General features: G+C 43.1%; 1 protein-coding gene across 8 annotated transcripts in view; it reads right to left on the bottom strand.

The window, feature by feature from the left end:
* The window catches only part of LOC137437105 (neuronal cell adhesion molecule-like), a 361237-nt gene that overhangs the window by 66674 nt on the left and 270756 nt on the right, over window positions 1-23807 (bottom strand). For all 8 annotated transcript variants that reach the window (XM_078786852.1, XM_078786854.1, XM_078786851.1 and 5 more), the window contains 5 exons: window positions 20277-20420; window positions 14621-14732; window positions 12439-12608; window positions 4606-4753; window positions 1860-1984 (listed from right to left, as the gene is read on the bottom strand). In XM_078786852.1, the coding sequence (XP_078642978.1) occupies window positions 1860-1984; window positions 4606-4753; window positions 12439-12608; window positions 14621-14732; window positions 20277-20420 (699 nt within the window). The remainder of the gene's footprint in view (window positions 1-1859; window positions 1985-4605; window positions 4754-12438; window positions 12609-14620; window positions 14733-20276; window positions 20421-23807) is intronic.

Raw genomic sequence — 23807 nt, 5'->3', positions numbered from 1 at the left:
AAGGTTGGGAAGAAAGAGAAATAATGGGAAACAGAAGGCTGAAGCAATTCATGGATCATACGGTCTCAAAAATTCCATCATATTTTGATAAGTAATAAACAGATGACCCCCATAAAGGTCCTCCCTTTATCAGCAATAAACAACGCTGCAACGAGTGCACCAAAAGTCCATCACATTCAAAAATGAAGTTTGAAGGAATAAAAAAGGAAACACTCCTATATTGAAGGATATGAAGGATGCATTTGGAAATCATAATTTTGTCACTTTTTGATGGATGACGATGTGCCTTTGGTATACTGATGCTACAATGGCCTTCGTTGTGTAGTATAGGTTTAGTATTAGGTAATTGCAGGGTATCACAGCACTCCAGAGTAATGTGGAGCACCACTCCATCAGGTTGCATTGCAGATGGAAAAGAAAAGAAATGATCAATGTCGGTAGATGGAACCATGGAAGTAAATTAATCTTTATCAAATTTGGACTATCAGTTGGTGTATTTTAGTCCCTGGTGTTGGGCTAGCGGCGAGGGTACTGGCTTAGGATCCTAGGATCCTGGGTTCGAATCCCGGTCGATCGCTGAATTAACGCCAGGGGGGTTGACTCAGCCTGTCATCCTTCCGAGGTCGGCTAATTGAGTACCAGTTCACTGGTAATTCCCTGCTTGTCGTAAAAAGGCGACAAAAAGGGTTGGCGTCAGGAAGGGCATCCGGCCGTAAAACATTGCTTCAAAAAGGGAACCAAAAAACAACAACAACCACGGTCCCCGAAAAGGCCAACCCCCGCTTTGCGGGGAAAAATGGCCTCTAAACGGTGGTTTAGTTGGTGTATTTTTATTTTCTGTATGACAAACAAAAACATGCATGTACGGTCGAGATGAAGTTCGCTCCTTCATTCGCACAAGGCTACCTCCACTACCCACCCCGTAGGAGCATCATTGGCTGAGAGCACGGTTGTTCTGATACAGTGCCCCCTGCTGGTTAGGGCAGGAATTTGCAATTTGCTCAGGGTGCCCGTGATGGCTCGCCTAATCAATGGCTAATGCACGACAGATAGTGTCAGTGTGTATGCAAGGTGACCAAATTTAAATGAATGACAAAATAAAAAGTTTTAGATACATATTATACTTTTAGCACATTCAAAACAAAGATGGCGTCCCTTAAATGAACGAGACAGCACCGCAAAATGCAAAGCCCGCGCACGTCGACTTTGTGCTCCAAGTAAACTTGATGAAAATAACAGATAAAAAAATCATCTGAAAATGACAGATGAAATGCATTGAGAGTGATCGACACAACAATTATATTAGAGAATATAAATTTATGATGTCATCGCTCACGTGTTCTGGGAGCCATATTGGATCAAAGAAAAAAGCCCTTCAAAAACAGAAGGGTTGGCTCACAACAAGTTGACTGGGCAGGGTAAGTATTCCATGAATACCATCTAGTTACTCAGTCTCTTCCATATTCTCAAATTAAGGGTTTGTTGAAAATTTGATATCAAAAGCACGGGTGGGTTTCAGGAGGTGGAACAGAGACCGACTAGGTCTCCAAGTATCCATCTACCTTTACACACACACACACACACACACACACACACACACACACACACACACACACACACACACACACACACACACACACACACACACACACACACACACACACACACACACACACACACACACACACACACACACACACACACACAGACAGGCTAATAAGCAATTCGTAAGTAGGTAAGTAAGTAATACCATTGGAAATGTTTTGTTGGCATTGTTTATGTTACAGAGGAAAGCAACGAAATACAGATATACCAAAATAAGCGTCCTGTGTGATGCCAGACGTTGATCACGTACTCACCATAGACTGTGAGTGAGGCCTGTGCCAGGATGTGATCCAACTCAGTGGAAACATTACACCGATAGGTGCCCTGGTCAAACTTTGTCACGTTCCAGATGGTTAGAGTGTGTCCTTCAGCAACAAACCTAGGAGCGTCAGGGTACGTGTCACCATTGGTATAATGAGATTTTCGTATAAATTCGTATCGATTGGTATAAATCAATTATCTTCGGCATAATGAGACAAGAAAATCAATAGTTTTCAGTTTGGAGGATTTTAGTCTGCCGAGCCTTATCATAATTATCATTTTGGTGCATAAATCCAAATGCAGTTAAAATGCAGAATATCTTTGAGGTTCATTATAAGTTATAACATGCAATAATATGACAACCCCAATATAAACTCTCCGACATTAAAAAAAACCAAACTGAGGGACTGTTCCAGCGATCATTCCGTGTGCCTTACGGCACGAGGGATGTGTAGAACACCTGAATACAACTTTCGATTGTCTGATGCAGTAATAATTTACCATGTGCAACTCTTGCACCCTTCGGTTTTAGAGGTGACAGGAGGTATTCTGAACTAATTTTAATGTCTTTGAGACCGTTTCAGACTGTCCAGAGTCCCGCAAACACACTTCATGGACCTCGGAGAATAAGCGCCAACACGATCTCAAGGCATCTCCGTGATGCAGGGATCCATGTTCGTCATGCTGTCGAGCATCGAAGACATACACATCCAAGCACAAAGGCAATGGGCAATTGTTGTGTTCAGTGATGAATCCATGTTTCTCCTTGAAAGGCATGATGGCTGTGCATGAGTCTACAGAAGACACACGGAGCGATATGCCCCAGTCTGTGTCGAGGAACTGGAAATTTTGGACTTGGAAGTGTCATGATGTGACATGGTATTGCTGAAACATTTCGCTACAACGAGATCCGTATCCATGGCAATGTGATGGCACACCAATACATTGATGAGATCATACAGCAGCATGTGTTGCCTACCTTCAACAACATGGTCCAGGAATTATCTTCATGCATGATAATGCTCCTGGTGAAATGGCCATTCAAACACGGATGTTCATATCAATGCCGACATTAATTCCACGACACCTGGTCTGCCATCTCGCGAGATTTAAATCAAATGGAGGATCTATGGGATGTCCTTGATTGACGTGTCCAAACCTTGCCAAGACACACAGAGACCCTCGATGATCTGGGACAGGAGCTGATTCGGGCATGGAATGTCATTCCCCGGGCTCAGATTCCTGTGCACAGATTCGAGGCTCATACGGTCAATGTGACAACTGTGCAATGCAGTGATTGCCGCCGAAGGTGGATACACCAGGTATTGAGATTGTTACTTCCACGTTTGATCGCTTTGTAAAAACATTCACCACAATGCAGCATTCCATGATAGGGTCGCAATTAAATGGACATGGAATTATTCAGCATATGTCTCCTCACCTGGATCTCAGGGTTTTTTTTTAATACATGGTTGAAGGCTCGTAATGGTGCTGACTGACACACACACACACACACAATGAAACATACACATGCACACATACATACACACAAACATACACACACACACACACACACACACAAACATATACGTGCACATACACACACACACACACACACACAATGAAACATACACATGCACACACACACACACACACACACACACACACACACACACACACACACACACACACACACACACACACAAACATACACGTGCACATACACACACACACAATGAAACATACACATGCACACATACATACACACAAACACATGCACACACACACACACACAAACAAACACACACACACACACATATGTATGCACACACACATACACACGCACACACACACACATATGTATACACACACAAACACACACACACGTATAAACAAACAAACACACACACATATGTGTATACACACAAACACACACACACACACACATATGTATAAACACACACACACACACACACACACACACACACACACACACACACACACACACACACACACACACACACACACACACAATGAAACATACACATGCACACATACATACACACAAACATATACACACACACACACACACACATATATACGTGCACATACACACACACACAATGAAACATACACATGCACACACACACACACACACACACACACACACACACACACACACACACACACACACACACACACACACACATATACACGTGCACATACACACACACACACACACACACACACACAATGAAACATACACATGCACACATACATACACACAAACACACATGCACACACACACACACACACACACAAACAAACACACACACACACACACACACATGTATGCACACACACATACACACGCACACACACACACATATGTATACACACACAAACACACACACACACGTATAAACAAACAAACACACACACACGCACACATATGTGTATACACACAAACACACACACACACACACATATGTATAAACACAAACACACACACACACACACACACACACACACACACACACACACACACACACACACACACACACACACACACACACAAAGACACACAAACACACACTGTGCCGAATGTTCAAAGTGACAGTCAGATGTGAAAAAGGACGATACAAAACAAAACAAACCAAAAGGGCAGCAATTTGATGAAGATGGTGCTATTGACAAAAGTTATGACACTATGATGTGATAAGACTGCATCCCTCTGACCTGGGAATCTCAGGTAGCTCATCATCATCCCATTTCCATGTGACCTTTACTGGGAGAGCAGCATCATGTGATGGAGGACAGGCGAACACGGCACGGTCTAACCGTTTCATACGAAGATCATTTGGTATTGTTGTAATCGTGGTTGCATCTGTAAAAGAAAATAAATTAAAACAAGTCAGGAGACGACGATGGTTCACGAGCGAGCGGTATTCAATGACAAAGGACGGACTATAACCGAAACGGGCCCGGACAGGCCAGGCCCGGGAACGTCAAAACGAAGGTTACTGGCCTTGAAACGAGATAGAAAATAATGTATAATCAGTTATGAGGTTAGTTAGCTGCACAATACCGAAACTTCGGTGAAAAATGAAATGAAAAAAAGAAAATAAATAAATAAATAAATAAATAAAATGGGGGAAAAAATGAAAAATCGAGCTCCGTGGGGCTGGACACGTGACATTGGCCTAAACAAATATAGAAACCCCTGTCAGATTCCACCAAACCCCTTGGAGAAGATGTCACTTGAACTCGATTACCCCCTAAAAAGACATCTTTTTCGGGCGTGGCTCCGCCCACAACCTCCCACCCAAGTTTCATCAAGATCGGATGATATCGGGTAGTTATGCTGTGGACAGACAGACACACAGGCACACAGACAGACACACACACATGACGAATATAGTGGTCACTTGATAACTCGTGGACCAATAATTCAAAAATGAAGATTACGTGGTGCTCATTGAGGAAAAATAGATTTATTATATAAGTATGTGTGCGCAGGTGTGTGTGTGTGTGTGTGTGTGTGTGTGTGTGTGTGTGTGTGTGTGTGTGTGTGTGTGTGTGTGTGTGTTTGTGTGTGTGTGTGTTTGTAATTGTATGAGTGTAGATATACATGTGTGTGTGTTTGTAATTGTATGTGTGTGTAGATATGTGTGTGTGTGTGTGTGTGTGTGTGTGTGTGTTTGTAATTTTATGTGTGTATATATGTGTGTGTTTGTAATTGTATGTGTGTGTCTAGATGTGTGTGTGCATGTGTAGGTATGTGTGTGTGTAGACGTGTGTGTGTGTAGACGTGTGTGTGTGTGTGTGTGTGTGTGTGTGTGTGTGTGTGTGTGTGTGTGCATGTGTGTAGGTATGTCTGTGTAGATATGTGTTTGTTTGTTAATTGCATGTGTGTGTAGATGTGTGTGTGCTTATGTGTGTGTGTTTGTAATTACTCCTGCCAGGGAGTAATGCATTCGCTCGTGTCCGTCCGCGCGCGCGCGTGTGTGTGTGTTCGTGAACAAGATATCTGGAAAAGTTCTGAACGAATTTGGATGAAAGTTGGTTGGATGATTGCCCTTGGGATAAGGAAGAATTGATTAGTTTTTGGTGAAGCTCAGGATATTATTCCGGATCCAGGAATTATTTTTGGGAATTTTTTGGGGAAAGATTTTTTTCTGTTTTACTGCATTATAGCTTTTATTCTTATTCTTAAATGATGTTTTTCTCCTCTAATTCCGAGATATATCGAAATAAATTCTCTGACAGTTAGGGCTTACTTTATTTTTCATTTATTGTTTTAGGGGGAGGGGATGTGAAAAACAAAACGTATTATTCCAACTAAACCCACGGCGGGAGTATGCGCTCTACTGAGTGGCGTTCTGGTAATATGTGTGTGGAGAGGTGTGTGTTTGTGTGTGTTTGTTGATTTGTGTGTAGATATGTGCGTGTGTGTACATGTGTGTTTGTGTGTGTGTATGTGTGCATAGGTGTGTGTGTATGTGTGTGTGTTGGGGTGTTTGTGTGTGTACATACATTACATGCATAACATATCGAGCAATCTATGAAAACAAGGGACGTACACACACAGACATGAGATGTTCGTAGGGGTACATGGTGCACATACCCCATATTTAGCATCAACGACAGTTTATGAGCATTTTAAATGGTGCCCATAGCGCGGGAAATGAGGGATGCAGATGAATATAAGTCGGGGAAGGATGTTTGGTCGGGCGAGACGTGCTTCGGTCCACCTCTCAAAATCTCGAGGGTGGGGAAGGGGAAGAGGGCGCTGAAGACAGTCCAGTCTAGAGTCTCTGTATACTAGTAGTAGTTACATTACACGTCCACATTACACGTCCCATAACTTTCTGGTCACGTAGTTCATGGACGCCATTTTGTATCCATTTAGCTCATTGAATAAACACAAGAGCTCATAAAAGTTTTCAGCAAGGCTTGCACCATATGTTGATATTGATGTTTGGCTCGAATCCATTCACATAACACTGAAATTATGGGTGATAGAGGGGAGGAAAAGAAAAAGAGAGAGAAAGTAAGAAGATTATAAATAGCCTTTTAAATATTTTTTTTTCATGTTTTTTTTCAGGGGAATATTGGGTGACATGCCCAAAACCATGACACTTTTGAGTTTAAGGAAGTTTTCAACAAAATGTTTGAGTCTGATCCCATTCTTTTTTAAATTAGAGCTAAATGATATTCTCAATGGGAATCTCAAGTTTGATTCACGTTTTCCCCGAACTTGTTTTGTATTTCCCAGATTAGTTATTTGTGCTTGTATGATCAGATTACATTCTGTGCTTTTATAGCCAAGGACAAATCAGATAAACCTATTGATAAAAATATAGATCCAAAACCTTATGGCCTCGAAATGCGGTTCCATAGATCCAAAACCTTGATCTTTTCTACCCCTGTTAATTCACCCCAGATCCACTTTTTTGAAATACAGACTTCTTTCCTGGAAGTCCAAGCAGTGTCCATGTGTTTTATACCTGTCCTATCCCCCCTCCCTTCCCATGCCTCCTCCCCCCAAGCCCTCTCCCTCCCACAGATCTCCCGATGTCCCTGTTCTCCACTGGTGTACTTGTGTGCTTCCCCCTCTCTCCCCATATTGTCTCCCGCTCCCTTTATCATGTTTTTGTGTCCGTTTGATTTTTTGTGATTAATGTTAGCTCTTACACGAAAGAAAAAAGAAAAGAAAAAAAAAGCCTCCTGTTATGAAGGACGGTGTAAGGTAATACATGGTAATACATGAAGGACGGTGTAAGGTAAGGTAATACTGGTCGGATATTTCCAAAAGTTGCCAATCAATGAATCCACGGGCGTTTCTATGTGTTTTTGTATGCTGAATCCAAAAAACAATGTTGCCAAGCTGAATTTTGAAGTTAACATGCCCAAAATTACAAAATTCAAAATGGTCGCCAATTCACACTAAAAAGCTTATATTTCAGCTGCTAAACAATGTAGAAAGTTGATTTTGGTGGCTATACCCACATTTTTGGGGACAAGATAGTTGATTAAGCCAAAATAAATTCTTATTATGCCCACCATCTTGGATTTCAAGATGGACACCATGGTCAAACAGGTATGATTTCTAATATATCAGAACTTGTAAGCCATCAAAAGATTAATTCTTGTAGTAATACATCCACCTTTATTCTGCCAAAAAATCTGGCCATGATGATAACTTTTCACATTTGGTCATGTGGCAGATGCATTTGTGAAATGTGTGTTGCAAAAAGGAAGTGCATACAAAAGGATCGATGTAGTATTTGACAGATACCGGGAAATATCAATCGAGGCATCCACACGATCAAGACGTAACAGAAGTACTCGTGCTGTTCGTCGAGTCATCGAAGATCGCAATGTTCCCCTTCCAAACAATAGGGAAAGTTTTCTTGCTCTTCCTGAAAATAAAGCTGACCTTGCCAAGTTCATATCAGATGAACTGATGCTTCAAACTCAAGATCAAGAGAAAACAATTGTTGTTGCTGGTGGTTTCTCTGATGAGGAAGTGGTCATAAGCTCAAATCAAGGTCTCAATTTGACCAATCTCACAGCCAACCATGAAGAAGGGGATACTCGACTCATTTTGCATGCCATTCACATGGGCAAAGAGATGGCTATGGACAACATTGTTCTTGTTTCAAGGGATGTTGATGTCATTATTCTGCTGGCTCATCTACATGAAATTTCCTGCATGTGCAAAGTGTGGTTGATGGCTGGGACAGTGAGAAAACCAAAATACAGACCCTGCGTGAAGTGTTTGAGAAGCTGCCTGAAGGATCAGAGAAAGCCATTCTTCAATTCCATGCTTTGACCGGCACAGACACTACTTCATTTGTGTATGGCCATTCCAATAAAACAGCATGGGAAATCTTGAAGCATCACTTTGACCTTCTTTTGAATGTTGGATTGGGTGAACTGACAAGTGATGCTATGAAACAAGCAGAGTGTTTCATGTGCAAGATTTACAAGGTCGCAGTGGATTTACTTGATGAGGCCCGCCATATGCTCTTTGCTCGCACTGACGGTCCAGAAAAGTTGCCACCAACAAGTGATGCCTTCAGTTTCCATATGCAAAGAGTGCACTTTCAGGTGATGGTGTGGCGACAGGAAAATATTGCCATGCAGAGACTGCCCGAACCAGAAGATATGGGATGGCAAATTGAACAGAATGATCTTGTACCGATCCTTATGTCTTTGGAGCCAATTCCCCGAGCTTGTTTGGAAATTATTCATTGCCAATGCAAAACTGGCTGCAGGAACCTCCGGTGCAGGTGCAGGAAAGCAAAACTTCCTTGTACTGGACTATGTACCTGTGCTGATGTTAACCAAGACCTCACATGTATAAACCAAACTTAAATCTGAAGACTTGCATAAACGTCTTGAATTGCATATGTATCGTAAAATAACGACACAACTATTGAATGAAATGTGAAAAGTTATCATCATGGCCAGATTTTTTGGCAGAATAAAGGTGGATGTATTACTACAAGAATTAATCTTTTGATGGCTTACAAGTTCTGATATATTAGAAATCATACCTGTTTGACCATGGTGTCCATCTTGAAATCCAAGATGGTGGGCATAATAAGAATTTATTTTGGCTTAATCAACTTTCTTGTCCCTAAAAATGTGGGTATAGCCACCAAAATCAACTTTCTACATTGTTTAGCAGCTGAAATATAAGATTTTTAGTGTGAATTGGCGGCCATTTTGGGCATGTTAACTTCAAATTCAGCCTCGGCAACATTGTTTTTTGGATTCAGCATACAAAAACACATAGAAAAAGATATGTTGCCGAATTTCTCAAAGAAACCCCCGTGGATTTACAATTATGAGAATACTGACCAGTCTAATTGATCATCGTCACATATTACTGACAACCTTGCCCCCAACGTCTGCATTATTGATTTGACGGGCTGGCAGGATAGCTTATACATGTAGGTATGTGCACTCACCTATAGGCTGTCTATCCTGGGTTTGAATCCTGGCCCGGCTATAAAATGTCATCCTGGTGTTTCATAGGCAGGATGATTCATCAAAGTGGTTACCTGACTTCTGCGACTGCTTGTCTCTTGGATGTTTTCTTGTTATTTTTTATTTATTTATTTTTTATTTTGTTTTGCTTTATCCTTATCATTTTCTGACCTTCCCTTTGCCCCTTACCGGGAGTGGCTGCACGCCTTGTTCGGAGCGATTTCCATTAAAAAGTGTGTTCCATCCCCCGGATGGACATTAAGCTGGCGTCCCATCTGCCGGTATTAGTTGGTGAACGTGAAAGATCCCACGGTATCTTTCGTGAAGAGTAGGTGAGCTATCGCCTGCAGCTTGAACAATTTATAAATTAATGCCCAAACCGGCAGAGGGCACTGCATCAGCAGCACAGCTGCACCCTCAGTCAACGATGCTAGTCCGCAGCCTTGTGCTGCATACAAAAGAAGAAGAAGTACAATTTAACACCCAAATGGCCGTTTTAGATAATAAAAGTGAAAAACGAGACATGGGCATCCTGATTTAAAGCTTCAGGGTGTAGTTCTGGTGAACAGGTGATTTTTTTTTTTAGCTGAACAGTTTCCTTATCGTCTTATAAACAAGAACCATGCTATTAGAGGTCATAGAAGTACCCCTAATTATTGAAAAATTCAAATTTCAATTCAATTAAATATAATATTTTGCATGAAATTTGTTATCTATCTATAATTCCAGTAATCTCTGTCTGTCTGTACGTTTGTCTGTGACCGCTGTTTCTCGACAACCACGGGTCCGATATACTTTTAACTTGCCAGGTATATTGCTGGGGACCCGAGGATGTGCCTTTTCAAGGTTTCATATTAATCGGACAATTACTTACCGAGCTATGTCCAAAAAACGATTCAACCAATCAGAGAGCAGCGAACGATCGCGTGTGCCGAACGTGGCGGGCACACTCTGCCTCGGATGGCACATTTGAGAGCGTATTCATTTATTTCACGTTTGCAAACTATGTTGGCGTTAAACTATGTTTTACAACTAATAAAAACGAATTTGCGATTCATTCGCTTTCCTGCGCGTTTGTGCACGCGATGGCGATTTCTTTACCAAACTCCGGAAGCCGTTCGCTTTGGACCAAACCATTGCATGTAAATAGAGGGGGGGGATTGTCACCGTACTCGCAAGCCGTTCGCTTTGGACCAAACCATTTCATGTAAATAGAGGGGGGGGGATATAATTTTAGATATAGATATAGTACGGGCATGCCCTAGTAACTTTAATTTGCATCATTCTTTTGGGCTGAAATTTGGACAGGATATTCAGAATATCACTTCCTTTAAAATGATGAAGGCTTTTGTTTATAGGAGTAGCCATTGTGGATTTATTGAAGGACAACCAAGTTTTATCTGGTAATTGGCATAATTAGCTAATTAGTGAACATTTGACATAATTTCACAAAATCCTCTCATCAGGTAGTAGAGTAACATGTATAATACATGTACCAAGTTTTGTGTGAAAAGAATGATAGGTGACATAGAAGATAGAAGTAGAAATGTGTTCTTTGTTACCTTCGCAAAAGCGGAAGGTTATGTTTTGATCGCTGTGTATTTATTTGTATGTCTGTGTGTGTGTGTGTGTGTATGTTATTCGCATAACTCAAAAAGTATTCAACCGAATTGCATGAAATTTGGTGGGATGATTGGTTATTATACGGGACACATTTGATTAGATTTTGGGAGCAATCGGGTCAAAGGTCAGGGGGGTCACGACCTTGCAAAATGTGCGTTTTTTGTCATAACTCGGTCAATTCTTATCCGATTTGCATGAAATCAGCACCAAACTGTTCACTGTTCTGTTCCCTACACTCCCATGCCAAGTACAGAACAGTAGCTGCGGCGAAGGTATGCGCTCTACCGAGTGCCCGTTCTAGTTTTTCCTTGTTTTTTATTGACGGTCTAATTTATGCAAATTATATGCATATAATATGACAAAGAAGCGTTGAAACTGGCCTGAGTTAAAGCCAAGATTATATCTTTCAAGAAAAACTGAAAATTAGATATTAACTTGACTTTGTTTTTGTGTAAAGGCCTCTCAAAGGTACCGATGTAGTTTTCTCAATTTTTCACCAGTACTACACCCTTAATTTGGAAACAGACACCCCCACCCCGAGACCTCCGCACCGATAACCTCCAATCAACGCTCACGTTGTGGGTTTCGAGGAAATGTTATCTTGGATTATTATAACCATCCCGGATAAGCATCACAATATCCGTGGAAAACAAAAGCGAACATCACAATAACATTCGAGATGCTGATTACAAGACAAGAGAGATCAACATTTCACGGTACACTGCGGTGTCGGCTCCTATCGGTTGGGTGTGCTCTGAGGTGTGACGTATGGGATTGAGACCGTGTAGTTGAGGAGTGGAGTGAATAATGTGCCGTTATCAATGATCCACACACGTGTGGGATTCGTTTGATGGTAAGGAGCGTGTAAAGGTGATGCAGCATCATTATTTTGTGAATAAATCCCATCAGTTGAAATTACACACCGATACAAACGGCGAAAATACTCACCCCTGATCACAAGCTGCACTTTGGTCTCATTTTTCCCCAGTTCATTCCGGACGCTGCACGTGTACGTTGTGCTGTCGGATTTGAGCGCGTACGCGATCACCAGCTGATCCGAGCCTGCCGAGTTCAGGAACCGAGGATCCTGAAGCGGGCTGGGCTCACCGTCCCTGAACCTGTCGGAACAGACCGCACGATTGCAGAAATAGCCTAATCAAACACGGGTCGCCCACGGGGCCCGATTTGATGGTTGCCCACAGGGCCGGATTTGATGGTTGCCCACAGGGCCCGATTTGATGGTTGCCCACAGGGCCGGATTTGATGGTTGCCCACAAGGCCGGATTTGATGGTTGCCCACAGGGCCGGATTTGATGGTTGCCCACAAGGCCGGATTTGATGGTTGCCCACAGGGCCGGATTTGATGGTTGCCCACAAGGCCGGATTTGATGGTTGCCCACAAGGCCGGATTTGATGGTTGCCCACAGGGCCGGATTTGATTGTTGCCCACAAGGCCGGATTTGATGGTTGCCCACAGGGCCGGATTTGATGGTTGCCCACAGGGCCGGATTTGATGGTTGCCCACAGGGCCGGATTTGATGGTCGCCCACAAGTTATTCAATCGAAGATGTCCTCGTTTACTCGCAGACCAAGCAATTCAGATCAGAACTCAGAAATACGTCACAAAAATTCACACTCGATATCATATTTGTCTTTGGCATTTCCATCAAAAAACAGCAACAAAGACAATCACAACCTAAACAACGACTTTATCAATGATGATGGGAGTATAGTTACCGCCATGGGAAATAACGAGGAAGCGACGTTGTGCCAGCTTCATCAGAGAGGAAGGGAAGTTCTCTTGATCCGATAAACGCTCGAAACATCATCCACACCTGGTGTCCGATGATGGTAAACCTACTCTCGTTCACTTTAGGGTAACTAGAAACACTAGGCCTACACACTCCCTGTGGGAGTAGCAAATTGGGACCATTTTATTTGGCGTCGTACTGTTTTCATTTTTATTTGGTGTCGTAAGATATAATAAATACTCACGAGTGACATTACGCTGACATCGATAGGATTACCAATTTTGACCCACAAAGGCCTTTCCAAGCAAGAAAAGCAAATTAAACCTTTCGAAGAATTCAGAAAAAAACAGGAAAGAGCAAAGTCAACCCGAGGCAACGTTTAACTTGTGATCTACAAGCTTTGCTATGATTATTATTGATGACTATTGTTTTCATTATACAAGAACAAACCGAGCTAGAATGAGTGTATTTTACAATCGATTGCACAACTTCCGGAATTTTGATTTATTTTTTCACGATAACATCCACTTTTCAAGTTACCAGTACACCCGCTCACTATGGGAGCGGCAGGGGGAGTCATGTTATGATCCTTATTATTATTGCCAATTATTATTACTATTACTATTACTTATGTTCGATCAGGCCATTGAAAAGATCAGACTTTGCCTCCCTAGTCTAAATTCCCGATGATAAAATTTACTTCCGTGAGGGTGTCAGGGCTGAGGGGGGGGGGGGGGGGGCAGTCAGCAGCACAGCAGCCACCATCTCAGTTTGTCCCCAATCCAAGACCTTGATGTCTTCTGCACCCATTAAGTTCCCATTTCTTTCGTGAGCGTTTGCTTCTGTATCCATCTCATCCACTCCCTCCATCCTCCGCTATCCTTTATCCTTGTCGGCATCACTTGTTTGTCCGTCTCCATATGTTGCGTCCTGATCTGTTATGCGTTTTAGCTCTTCCATGAGGCTTGACTTTGTATACAAAAATAAAATTATAAATGATCATGGTATCGGACAATAACACCCATTCTTCCTGAAGGACAAATTGGAATCCTTAACTTTCATCGACTAATGGTCATGGACGGGTTCACAGCCTAATGTCAATCCGAGGGACCGCACACTTTATGATGAACACCTCGAATGTGAAGCATTAGAGCCGACAGTTTATTGGTGGATTGAACATCAAAGGTCAATGGACTACCTCTCGAAGGTAAATGCATAAAGGAAAGCAAACAAAACAACTCAAAGGTAAACGTCAGACATATTGGATGATCAACCTGCGGGATGACCTGGAAAATAAACCAAAACAAAGTCCACAACAAGGAAATGCTTCAAGTGGAGCACTGGGATGTTTCAAACACTTATTTTTAAAGTCCACCTACCACATGAAGTCTGCCTCTGGTGAAGCGAACACCTTGCAGTCAAGATGCACCGTTTGGCCCACCACAGCCGCCTGGTACTGCTGAGACTCGGACAGCATTTGTGGACTTATGGCTGAGAGACGTAGAAAGAAAATCAGAAAGGACGAAAGGGCTTACAACTTACATTACTGTTAAAAATGTTAAAATAAAGCCAAAAGGGCTTCCAATCTCACATACTTCCAGTCGTTTTTACACCGACTTGGACAAATACCATGCGACGTAAGAATCAATGTGAAATTGAGTGTTGTGGCACATTAAGAATCATCTGTTAAACTTCCATTAACACTATTCATTACCTACATGACCAGAATGACACTCGGGAGAGCGCACACCTCCGCCAGGCTGAACAAATGTATGTTTTGTATCTCACTGATAGGTCGGATCCGCATTCGGACCTGAACCAAGATCTAATCGTCTTAATCCTGAAGCCTAACCAACGGATCATCCAGCAAGGTTCGTCCGAATCTGTATACACCTTTTTGAAATGTCGTTGTCTCTCTCAATGGTGAAGAATCACTTAAAAATTATCCAGATTTTAAATAAAATCGAATCAATTTGTCCTTGTCACACACCCAAGTTTAGGCCAAATCCGTCCACAACATTTTGAGATATGCTGCTCACAGACAGACTGACAGACAAATAGACACAGTTGAAAATATATCCTCCATCCACATTTCCTGTCAGAGGTAAAAAGTTTGTGACGAAGCCCTCTCTCCTCCTTTTTCATTGTAGGAATATCTACATATCATTGCACAGTCATAAAATGAGGGGCGGGATTAACCGAAAAGATAAAAGGAAGCTAGGTGGAGAAGATGGGCGGGTCGAGGGAGTTGGGCAGGAGAAGCTGAGCGGGGCGAGGGAGTTGGGCAGGAGAAGATGAGCACGTCGAGGGAGTTGGGCAGGAGAAGATGAGCGGGTGAGGGAGTTTGGCAGGAGAAGATGAGCACGTCGAGGGAGTTTGGCAGGAGAAGATGAGCGGGTGAGGGAGTTGGGCAGGAGAAGCTGAGCGGGGCGAGGGAGTTGGGCAGGAGAAGATGAGCACGTCGAGGGAGTTTGGCAGGAGAAGATGAGCGGGTGAGGGAGTTTGGCAGGAGAAGATGAGCACGTCGAGGGAGTTGGGCAGGAGAAGATGAACAGGTCGAGGGAGTTGGGCAGAAGATGAACAGGTCGAGAGAGTTGGGCAGGAGAAGATGAGCGGGTCGAGAGAGTTGGGCAGGAGAAGATGAGTGGGTCGAGGGAGTTGGGCAGAAGATGAGCAGGTCGAGGGAGTTGGGCAGGAGAAAATGAGCAGGTTGAGGGAGTTGGGCAGTTTCACGGTTGTGGAGTGGGAAAGGTTTGGAGAGTATCTAAGCGTAAAGGAGGTTTGGGAGGGAGATGAATGGAGGGATGGGAAATATTATGGGCAACAGGAGGAGTAGGAGCAGGGGCAAGGCTCTTTCATTCGAACATACTTCATATGTTGGCCTTTCCCTACTATGTTATGTACATGATGAAAACAAAATGGTCTCGGCTTCATATATTAACCTCAGAATGTGAGTTCAGGTGTTTTTTCCTTGTAAAGAGTTAAACTTGCAAATGCGATCTCATACAGAGTTAGTTAAAAATTGCAGGACACCATGTCGTCTTACCTTATCAGCACAGTATCTTACATTCTTCCAAAGATATAAGCGATACTATTTTCAAGAATACTATATGTATGAAAGTGAAAGTTCTTAGTTTTGTGTTTAAACAGGTTTCGGTGTTGCTACCAAAATACAGACTTGGCATTTAATATGGAATATTTTTTTTTCTTGACTTGGGTTTAATTTCTGAACTCGGTATATCAATCTGGTGAGTTTTTTACGCTTCGGTGATTTATTTGTTAAAAGAACCATGTCACTGATTGCCTGTCGCAGCAAGAAGTCAATAACAGGATTATATCACAGGTGGCGTGACAAAATGTACAGACAGGTACATTTGACGATTGGCTTCACAATCGGGTATATAAGGGTTGTTGCGTTCTGTATTAGTGGAAAACAACTGCTGCACGTCTACAAAAGTTATTGCCGCTTCCCCTGGAGATGGTCCGTCAACTCGACAATGCCGTTTGTCATTTAGTGGTGGCTTTACGAAATTCCGGCATGAAACAGCGTGCTATTGCTTGGCAGTATGGCATCACTCAAGGTCAGTTGTCAAAGATCCTGAAACGAAATGCTCAGAGGGGTGTCCCTACTCCAATACCGAGGCCAGGACGTCCCCGCAGAACCACAAGGAGGGATGATCGCCAGCTGCACCGGTTAGTCCGCAATGGCCATACCAAGTCAGCTAATCGGCTTAGGGCTGAGTGGCAGCAACTGACAAATGTGCCTGTATCCAGAAGGCTAGTCGACCAACGACTGGTTCAAACAGGCTATCGTGCCAGGCGTCCCCTGAGAAAGCCATGCCTGACCAGACAACACCGCCAGTGCCGATTGCAGTGGGACAGAGAGCACCGTCAATGGCAGCCAGGACACTGGAATCACGTGATCTTCAGTGACGTGTCTAGATTTTCTGGTCTATCGTCAAGGTGGCCGCGTCCGAGTGCGCAGACAAGTGCATGAAGCCTACAACGAAGATTGTATAGTGCCAAGAGTCCAAGCTGGAGGTGGTGGGGTGACTGTTTGGGCTGCTTTTCATGCAGGGGGCAAAACTGACCTGGTTGTTCTGAATGGAAACCTGAACCAGTTCAAGCACAGGGCCATTCGGGAAGAAACATTGCTTCCATTTGTTCGTGCAGCCTTTCGAGGAAACTTTGTCTTCCAAGATGACAATGCACGGCCTCATCATGCTCGCATGATCCAACACTTTCTTGCTGACCATGGTGTAGAGCATATGGAGTGGCCTGCCATGTCCCCGGATATGAATCCGATAGAGAACTTGTGGGCAGAATTAACGCGTCAAATCGACAACTTGGACAAGCAGCCTGCCTCTGTGCGTTAATTGCAGCAGGCTATTGTAACTGCATGGCAAGCGATTCTTGTCCAAACCTTGGCAAATCTCGTGAACAGCATGCCTCGACGTGTACGTGCTCTCCTGAATGCTCGTGGGGGTTACATGAAGTACTGAACTGTAATTTTACTGTCCGTAATCCCAGTCGTAATTTAACTTTTGTTTTTGTTAAAAATTTTTTTGCCTAATGTGCAAAATAAAGATATACTTCTGGAAAACGCACAGAAGTTTAACACAGTACTGTCCATGAATTGAGTTCGATATCAGTTTACATCACTTTCAAGGATCAATTTATTTGCTTCAAAATGTCAAATGTGGTTTTTGGTTCTTTTAAAGGTCACATTAACAAAATCTAGAATAATTTCAACATAATTCCAATGAACTTTTGGTTCTAGGTCATCTTGAAAAGTAAGTTCACCCCCACAAAAAAAATATTCCATATTAAATGCCAAGTCTGTACAAACAAGAAAGAGCAATCAGAGATTTTTAAGGCTTTTGTGTTAAAACAAATATGGCGGCCGAACCACCCTGTGACCAATGACGTCATCATTTTTTTTTCTCCACCAATTTATCCCTAGATGATGCTCAAGAAATATCATCTTCATCGGATGAAGTTTTGTACTTTTTTTGTACTTTGTTTTGCACTGTTTGTAAATTATGATGTCATAATGGAGGCACCTATGACATCATCATTAACATATGTTATTCCATATGGAGAGTTCTTTACAATGAGACATGTCTCAACTTTTTCTATCCAGCGCTTTCGGAGATATAGAGGTGCAAATTGTTTCGGTTTTTCAAAGATGGCGGCCATACCACGTGACGTATGATGTCAAAATTATAATTTAAAAATTCTACAGGTGGAGTTGCACCCATGGCGAAAATTTCCTTTCAATCTGACCAACGGTTGCAGAGAAAATCATATTTATTCTGTGCGGACAAACAAACAAACAGACAAACAAACAAACAAGAAGACGTCATGCATAGCACGATACTTGCAAAATCCACCCCCCCCCCGCAAAAGTTTTCCATTGATACAGCAAATTGTCCATTTCATGAAGATTAAAATTTACAATCTTGATCAAAGCTCGGGTCAACAGGATGAAAAATGACGATTTTTCAGATGAAAAATGATGATTTTGGAAGGTTGACCTTGAGTTGATCTTTGACCTTTTGACCTCAAAAATAGTTAGTTTCCCGATTTAGTGACTCAATGTGGAAATGCTGTTCAATTTTCAAGTCAGTCAGATGAAAATTGAGGATATTAAAAATTTGGCCTATGTTGACTTTTTGACGTATGTTGACCTCAAAAATAGATGGTGGTTGAATTCAGTGACCATATATATAAATCCTCTTAGAAGTTCAAGTCAATCAAATGAAAATTGGTGATTTTAGAAATTTGGCCGATGTTGACCTTTTGGCCTGTGTTTACCTAAAATATAATACGTGGTTGAATTCAGTGACCAGATATGCAAGTCCTCTTCAAATTTCAAGTCAATTGGATGAAAATTGAGGATTTTAGAAATTTGGCCTATGTTGACCTTTTGGCCGATGTTGACCTCAAGAATACTTGGTGGCTGAATTCAGTGACCAGATATGCAAGTCCTCTTCAAATTTCAAGTCAATTAGATGAAAATTGAGGATTTTAGAAATTTGGCCTATGTTGACCATTTGGCCTATGTTGACCTTTTGACCTATTGCCCCGAAAAACAATAGGCTTCTTGCTTTTGACCAACTCTACCATTTGGTGAAGTTTCGTGAAGATCGGTTGAAAATTGTGACCTGTAGACTGGTGACAAACAAACAGACAGACAGACAAACAGACAGACAGACAGAACCACAAACACAACCGACCAATATACTTGAAAAATCTTCGATTTTGCAAGTAACAAACAGACAAACAAACGAACGGACTCAATGCAATATCCTCGCCTCAGGCGAGGGTAATAAGGAAATGGCTTATTCCACCCAACACAATAGGTTTGAATGTGTCAAGATGGAGTGACTGTGACAAGGCCTCAAGTTTGTTGTCTTCAAGTGCGTCTGACTCACGACACAGTAAAATATGACAATGTTGGTGCCCAATTGCAATTTTTTGGACAATGTCACGATGTTGACGCTTCCTTGTCAATTTGAAACATCCTCGTCATCCATATTGTTTGAATGAATGAATGAATGAATGAATGAATGATCGTTTTAAGGCCATTTTCCCCGCTAGAGCGGGGGTTAGCCTTGCGGGCCCCATGACAATCATGGTTCCCTGTTTGAGGCAATGTTTTATGGCCGGATGCCCTTCCTGACGCCAACCCTTGGTCGCCTCTTACGATGCGCAGGGATACGGTGTACCTATTCTAACCGGGGTACACACCGGGATCATTCATCCCAGCAAGCTGGTACTCAATTTGCCGACCTCGGAAGAATGACAGGCTGAGTCAACCCCCCTGGCGTTAATTCAGCGATCGACCGGGATTCGAACTCAGGATCCTAGAATCACAAGCTGGCACCCTAACCGCTAAGCCAACACCAGGACAACACCAGGACAACACCAGGACCAGGACACTAAGCCATCTTGTTTATTAACAATATTCAATCCACAGACATTCCTCTTTTTAAAAAGGAGAGTTGCAGACATCATTGCACAAGCACTCACCCAGCACATTGATGAAAGCATTGGCCAACAAGGATCCGTGTCTGTTTGAGGCCTCGCACTGGTAAACACCAGTTGAGCCTTCAGGAAGATCATGGAACTCAATGGTGTCTCTATCCACCTTTACATTTGCTTCGCCTGCTATTTCTGAAAGGCAAAGCATGACATGTGAATAGGACAGGTGCCAACAGTGAACACATTGGTTAAAAACAAAAAAGCTCCTGAAATCGATGTCTTCAACTTGAAAATTAGTTTATTGGGAAATGTGCTGTTTGCTGTGATCAACATTTGTTAAATAATAAAATTGGTACATTTACCAAAGCGTCCTTAGCACAGTTGAGAACACCAGCTGTAAGGGAACATCCGTCTTGTGTTGAGGTTCCATCGGTGTAAAAAAGTGTATATTCTATATATATATATTATATTATATATCAGTCACACATCCACTCACTATATGGAGTTGCCTGGATGTGGTTGGGAGTAACTCCAGATGCGGTCTAGGCGACTCCATATAATGAGTGGATACCAGAGGTAATGTACCGTGCGTGTGGCAGGCGGTGCTTATCGCTCCCATTAAAGTAGAGCGATAGCTGTATGGGATACCTTAATAATAATAATAATCATAATAATAATAATAATAATAATACATTTATTTTATATAGCGCTTTTCAAGAAGCCCAAAGACGCTTTGACAGAGTACAGAAAACAAGTGCAAAAAGACAAAAATCAATAGGTAAATAATCAAAGCAAAAGGAAGGAGAAGGACAAGAGATAGTCAGGGGTTAAATGCTGTGGGTTAAATGTTGAATGCAGTGTTGAACAGGTGGGTCTTGAGTGATGTTTTGAATGTGGTGAGTGAGGAGGAGTCTCTGATGGTGTGAGGTAGTGAGTTCCAGAGGGTGTGAGCAGCGATGGAGAAGGCCCTGACCCCCCAGGATCTGAATTTGGTCCGGATGGGGGGGGGGGGGGGGGGGGGTCAGGAGGTTGGTACCAGCAGAGTGGAGATTGCGGGTGGGAGTGTGTCTGGAGAGGAGGTCAGCCAGGTAGGATGGGGCCAGGTTATGGAGGGCTTTGTAGGTCAAGAGGAGGATTTTGTACTAGATTATCTGGGGGATGGGGAGCCTGTGAAGCTTGTAAAGGACGGGGGTGATGTGGTCACGGGTCCGGGAATGGGTGAGTAGACGGGCAACGGAGTTCTGAATGTATTGGAGTTTATTGGTGATTATTGAGGGTGAACCATAGAGGAGGCTGTTGCAGTAGTCCAGACGGGAGGTGATGAAGGCGTGGATGAGGGTTTCTGCAGCCGTGGAGGAGAGGGATGGATGGAGACGGGCGATGTTTTGCAGGTGAAAGGAGGCTGTCTTTGTGATCTGTTTAGTGTATTTGTCGAAGGAGAGGGTTTGGTCAAAGATGATGCCAAGATTCCGGATGTGAGGGGAGGTGGATACTGGGAAACCGTCGATGTTGAGGGCAAAGTTATGGGTGGATTTGGTGAGCGTTTTTGGGCCAATGATGATTATTTCACATTTATCATAGTTAAGTTTGAGGAAGTTGATTTGGAGCCAGGTTTTTATTTCAGTGATGCAGTTTGTCAGGATAGAGTGGGTGTCGGTGGAGACGGACTTGGTGGAGATGAAAAGCTGGATGTCATCGGCGAAGCAGTGGAATTGGAGACCATGACGGCGGATTAAGTGACCAAGGGGGGACAGGTACAGGATGAAGAGGAGGGGGCCAATAACTGAACCTTGGGGGACACCTTGGGGGAGGGGAGCAGTGGGGCATTTGCAGTTATTGATGGAGATGAACTGGCGTCTGTCAGAGAGGTATGATTTCATCCAAGAGAGGGCAGTGCCGGTAATGTTAAAGGTGGTTTCAAGTCGGGTGAGGAGGATGGTGTCAAAGGCGGCGCTGAGGTCGAGGAGGATGAGAATGTTGAGGTTGCCAGCGTCAGAGGAGAGGAGAAGGTCGTTGGTGATTTTGAGGAGAGCAGTTTCAGTACTGTGGTTGGAGCGGAATCCGGATTGGAATGTTTCATACAGGTTATTGGCAGAGAGGTGATGTTTGAGTTGAGTGGCTACAGCGCGTTCCAAAACTTTTGACAGAAAGGGTAGGTTGGAGATGGGTCTGAAGTTATTTAGGGTGTCAGGGTTGAGTCCAGGTTTTTTCAGAATGGGGGTAACAGCAGCAATTTTGAGGGATGGTGGGACAATGCCTGTAGACAGGGAGGAGTTTATTGTTGCAGTGATAAGTGGAGAGAGAGCAGGAAGGGAGGCCTTGACAAAGCTGGAGGGGATGGGGTCAAGAGGGCAGGTGGCAGTTTTCATTCCTATGAGGAGTTCAGAGAGGTCAGTAGGGGAGACTGGGGAGAATTGAGACAGGGGTTGGCAGGATAAGGGGGGGCAGGTGGTTTGAGGGGGAGCGGGTGCGGTGGTGGTTAAGCTGTTGTAGATGTTGTCAATTTTGCATTGGAAGAATGAAAGGAAGGAGATGCAGTTGTCTACTGTGAATGACTGGGTGGTGGTGTTCAGGGGGCTGAGGAGTTTGTTTATTGTAGAGAAGAGTGCTTTTGGGTTTCCGGAGCCAGAGTGGATAATTTGAGAGTAGTAGGCGGAGCGGGCGCGGGAGAGGGCATCTTTGTAGTGTTGTAGGTGGTCCTTGTAGGCTTGGGAATGAATTGTGAGACCCGTTTTATTGCGGTCTTTCAAGTTGGCGAGCACGAGTTTTCATCAGGCGGAGTTCAGGGGTAAACCAGGGAGCAGAATGGGTGAAAGAAACTGTTTTGGTTTTTATAGGTGCAAGCTGGTCAAGGCAGGAGGAGAGAGTGTGGTTGTAGTAGTCATTGAGGTCAGAAGGGGTGTGGAGGTCAACGAAGGGAGAAGTGGACATTTTTTCAGAGAGGGTGGATGAGAATGAGGTAGGTGAAAGAGCGTTTAGCTTACGGGTGGTGGTTCACCACTGATAGTATGGAGTCGCATATGACTGGTTTATAACCGAAAGGTTTTCAGATTCACAAGTGTATGCAGGACTCACTGCGTTGCCCTGATGAAGCCCCAACAAGGGCGAAACCAGGTCGGTAACTGTGAGTTTTGCATGCACTTGTGATGGTATCTGAACTAAGATCTAAATTATGATGCACTGCCAGATGGCCCCTCCGTGGCTTGGCAGGCAAGGCGTGCCTACCTGGGGTGACGTCACGGCATGCCTACGTGGGGTGACGTCACGGCGTGCACTCATTAGGTTGGAGAACGGAAATTATAGATTCTGATACATGTATGTGTGTGTGTGTATATATATATGTATATATATATATAGTATATATATATAGTATATATATATATATATATATATATATATATATATATATATATATATACATACATACATACATATATATATATACATATATATATACACACACACACACACACACACACACACACACACACACACACACACACACACACACACACACACACACACACACACACACACACACACACACACACACACACACACACACACACACACACACAC

The sequence above is a fragment of the Myxine glutinosa genome, chromosome 11 (assembly GCF_964187855.1).
Source record: "Myxine glutinosa chromosome 11, kmMyxGlut1.1, whole genome shotgun sequence".
In the NCBI taxonomy this organism is placed as follows: domain Eukaryota; kingdom Metazoa; phylum Chordata; class Myxini; order Myxiniformes; family Myxinidae; genus Myxine; species Myxine glutinosa.
The sequence above is the reverse complement of the archived record's forward strand: the minus strand, read 5'-3'. Positions and strand labels throughout refer to the sequence as shown.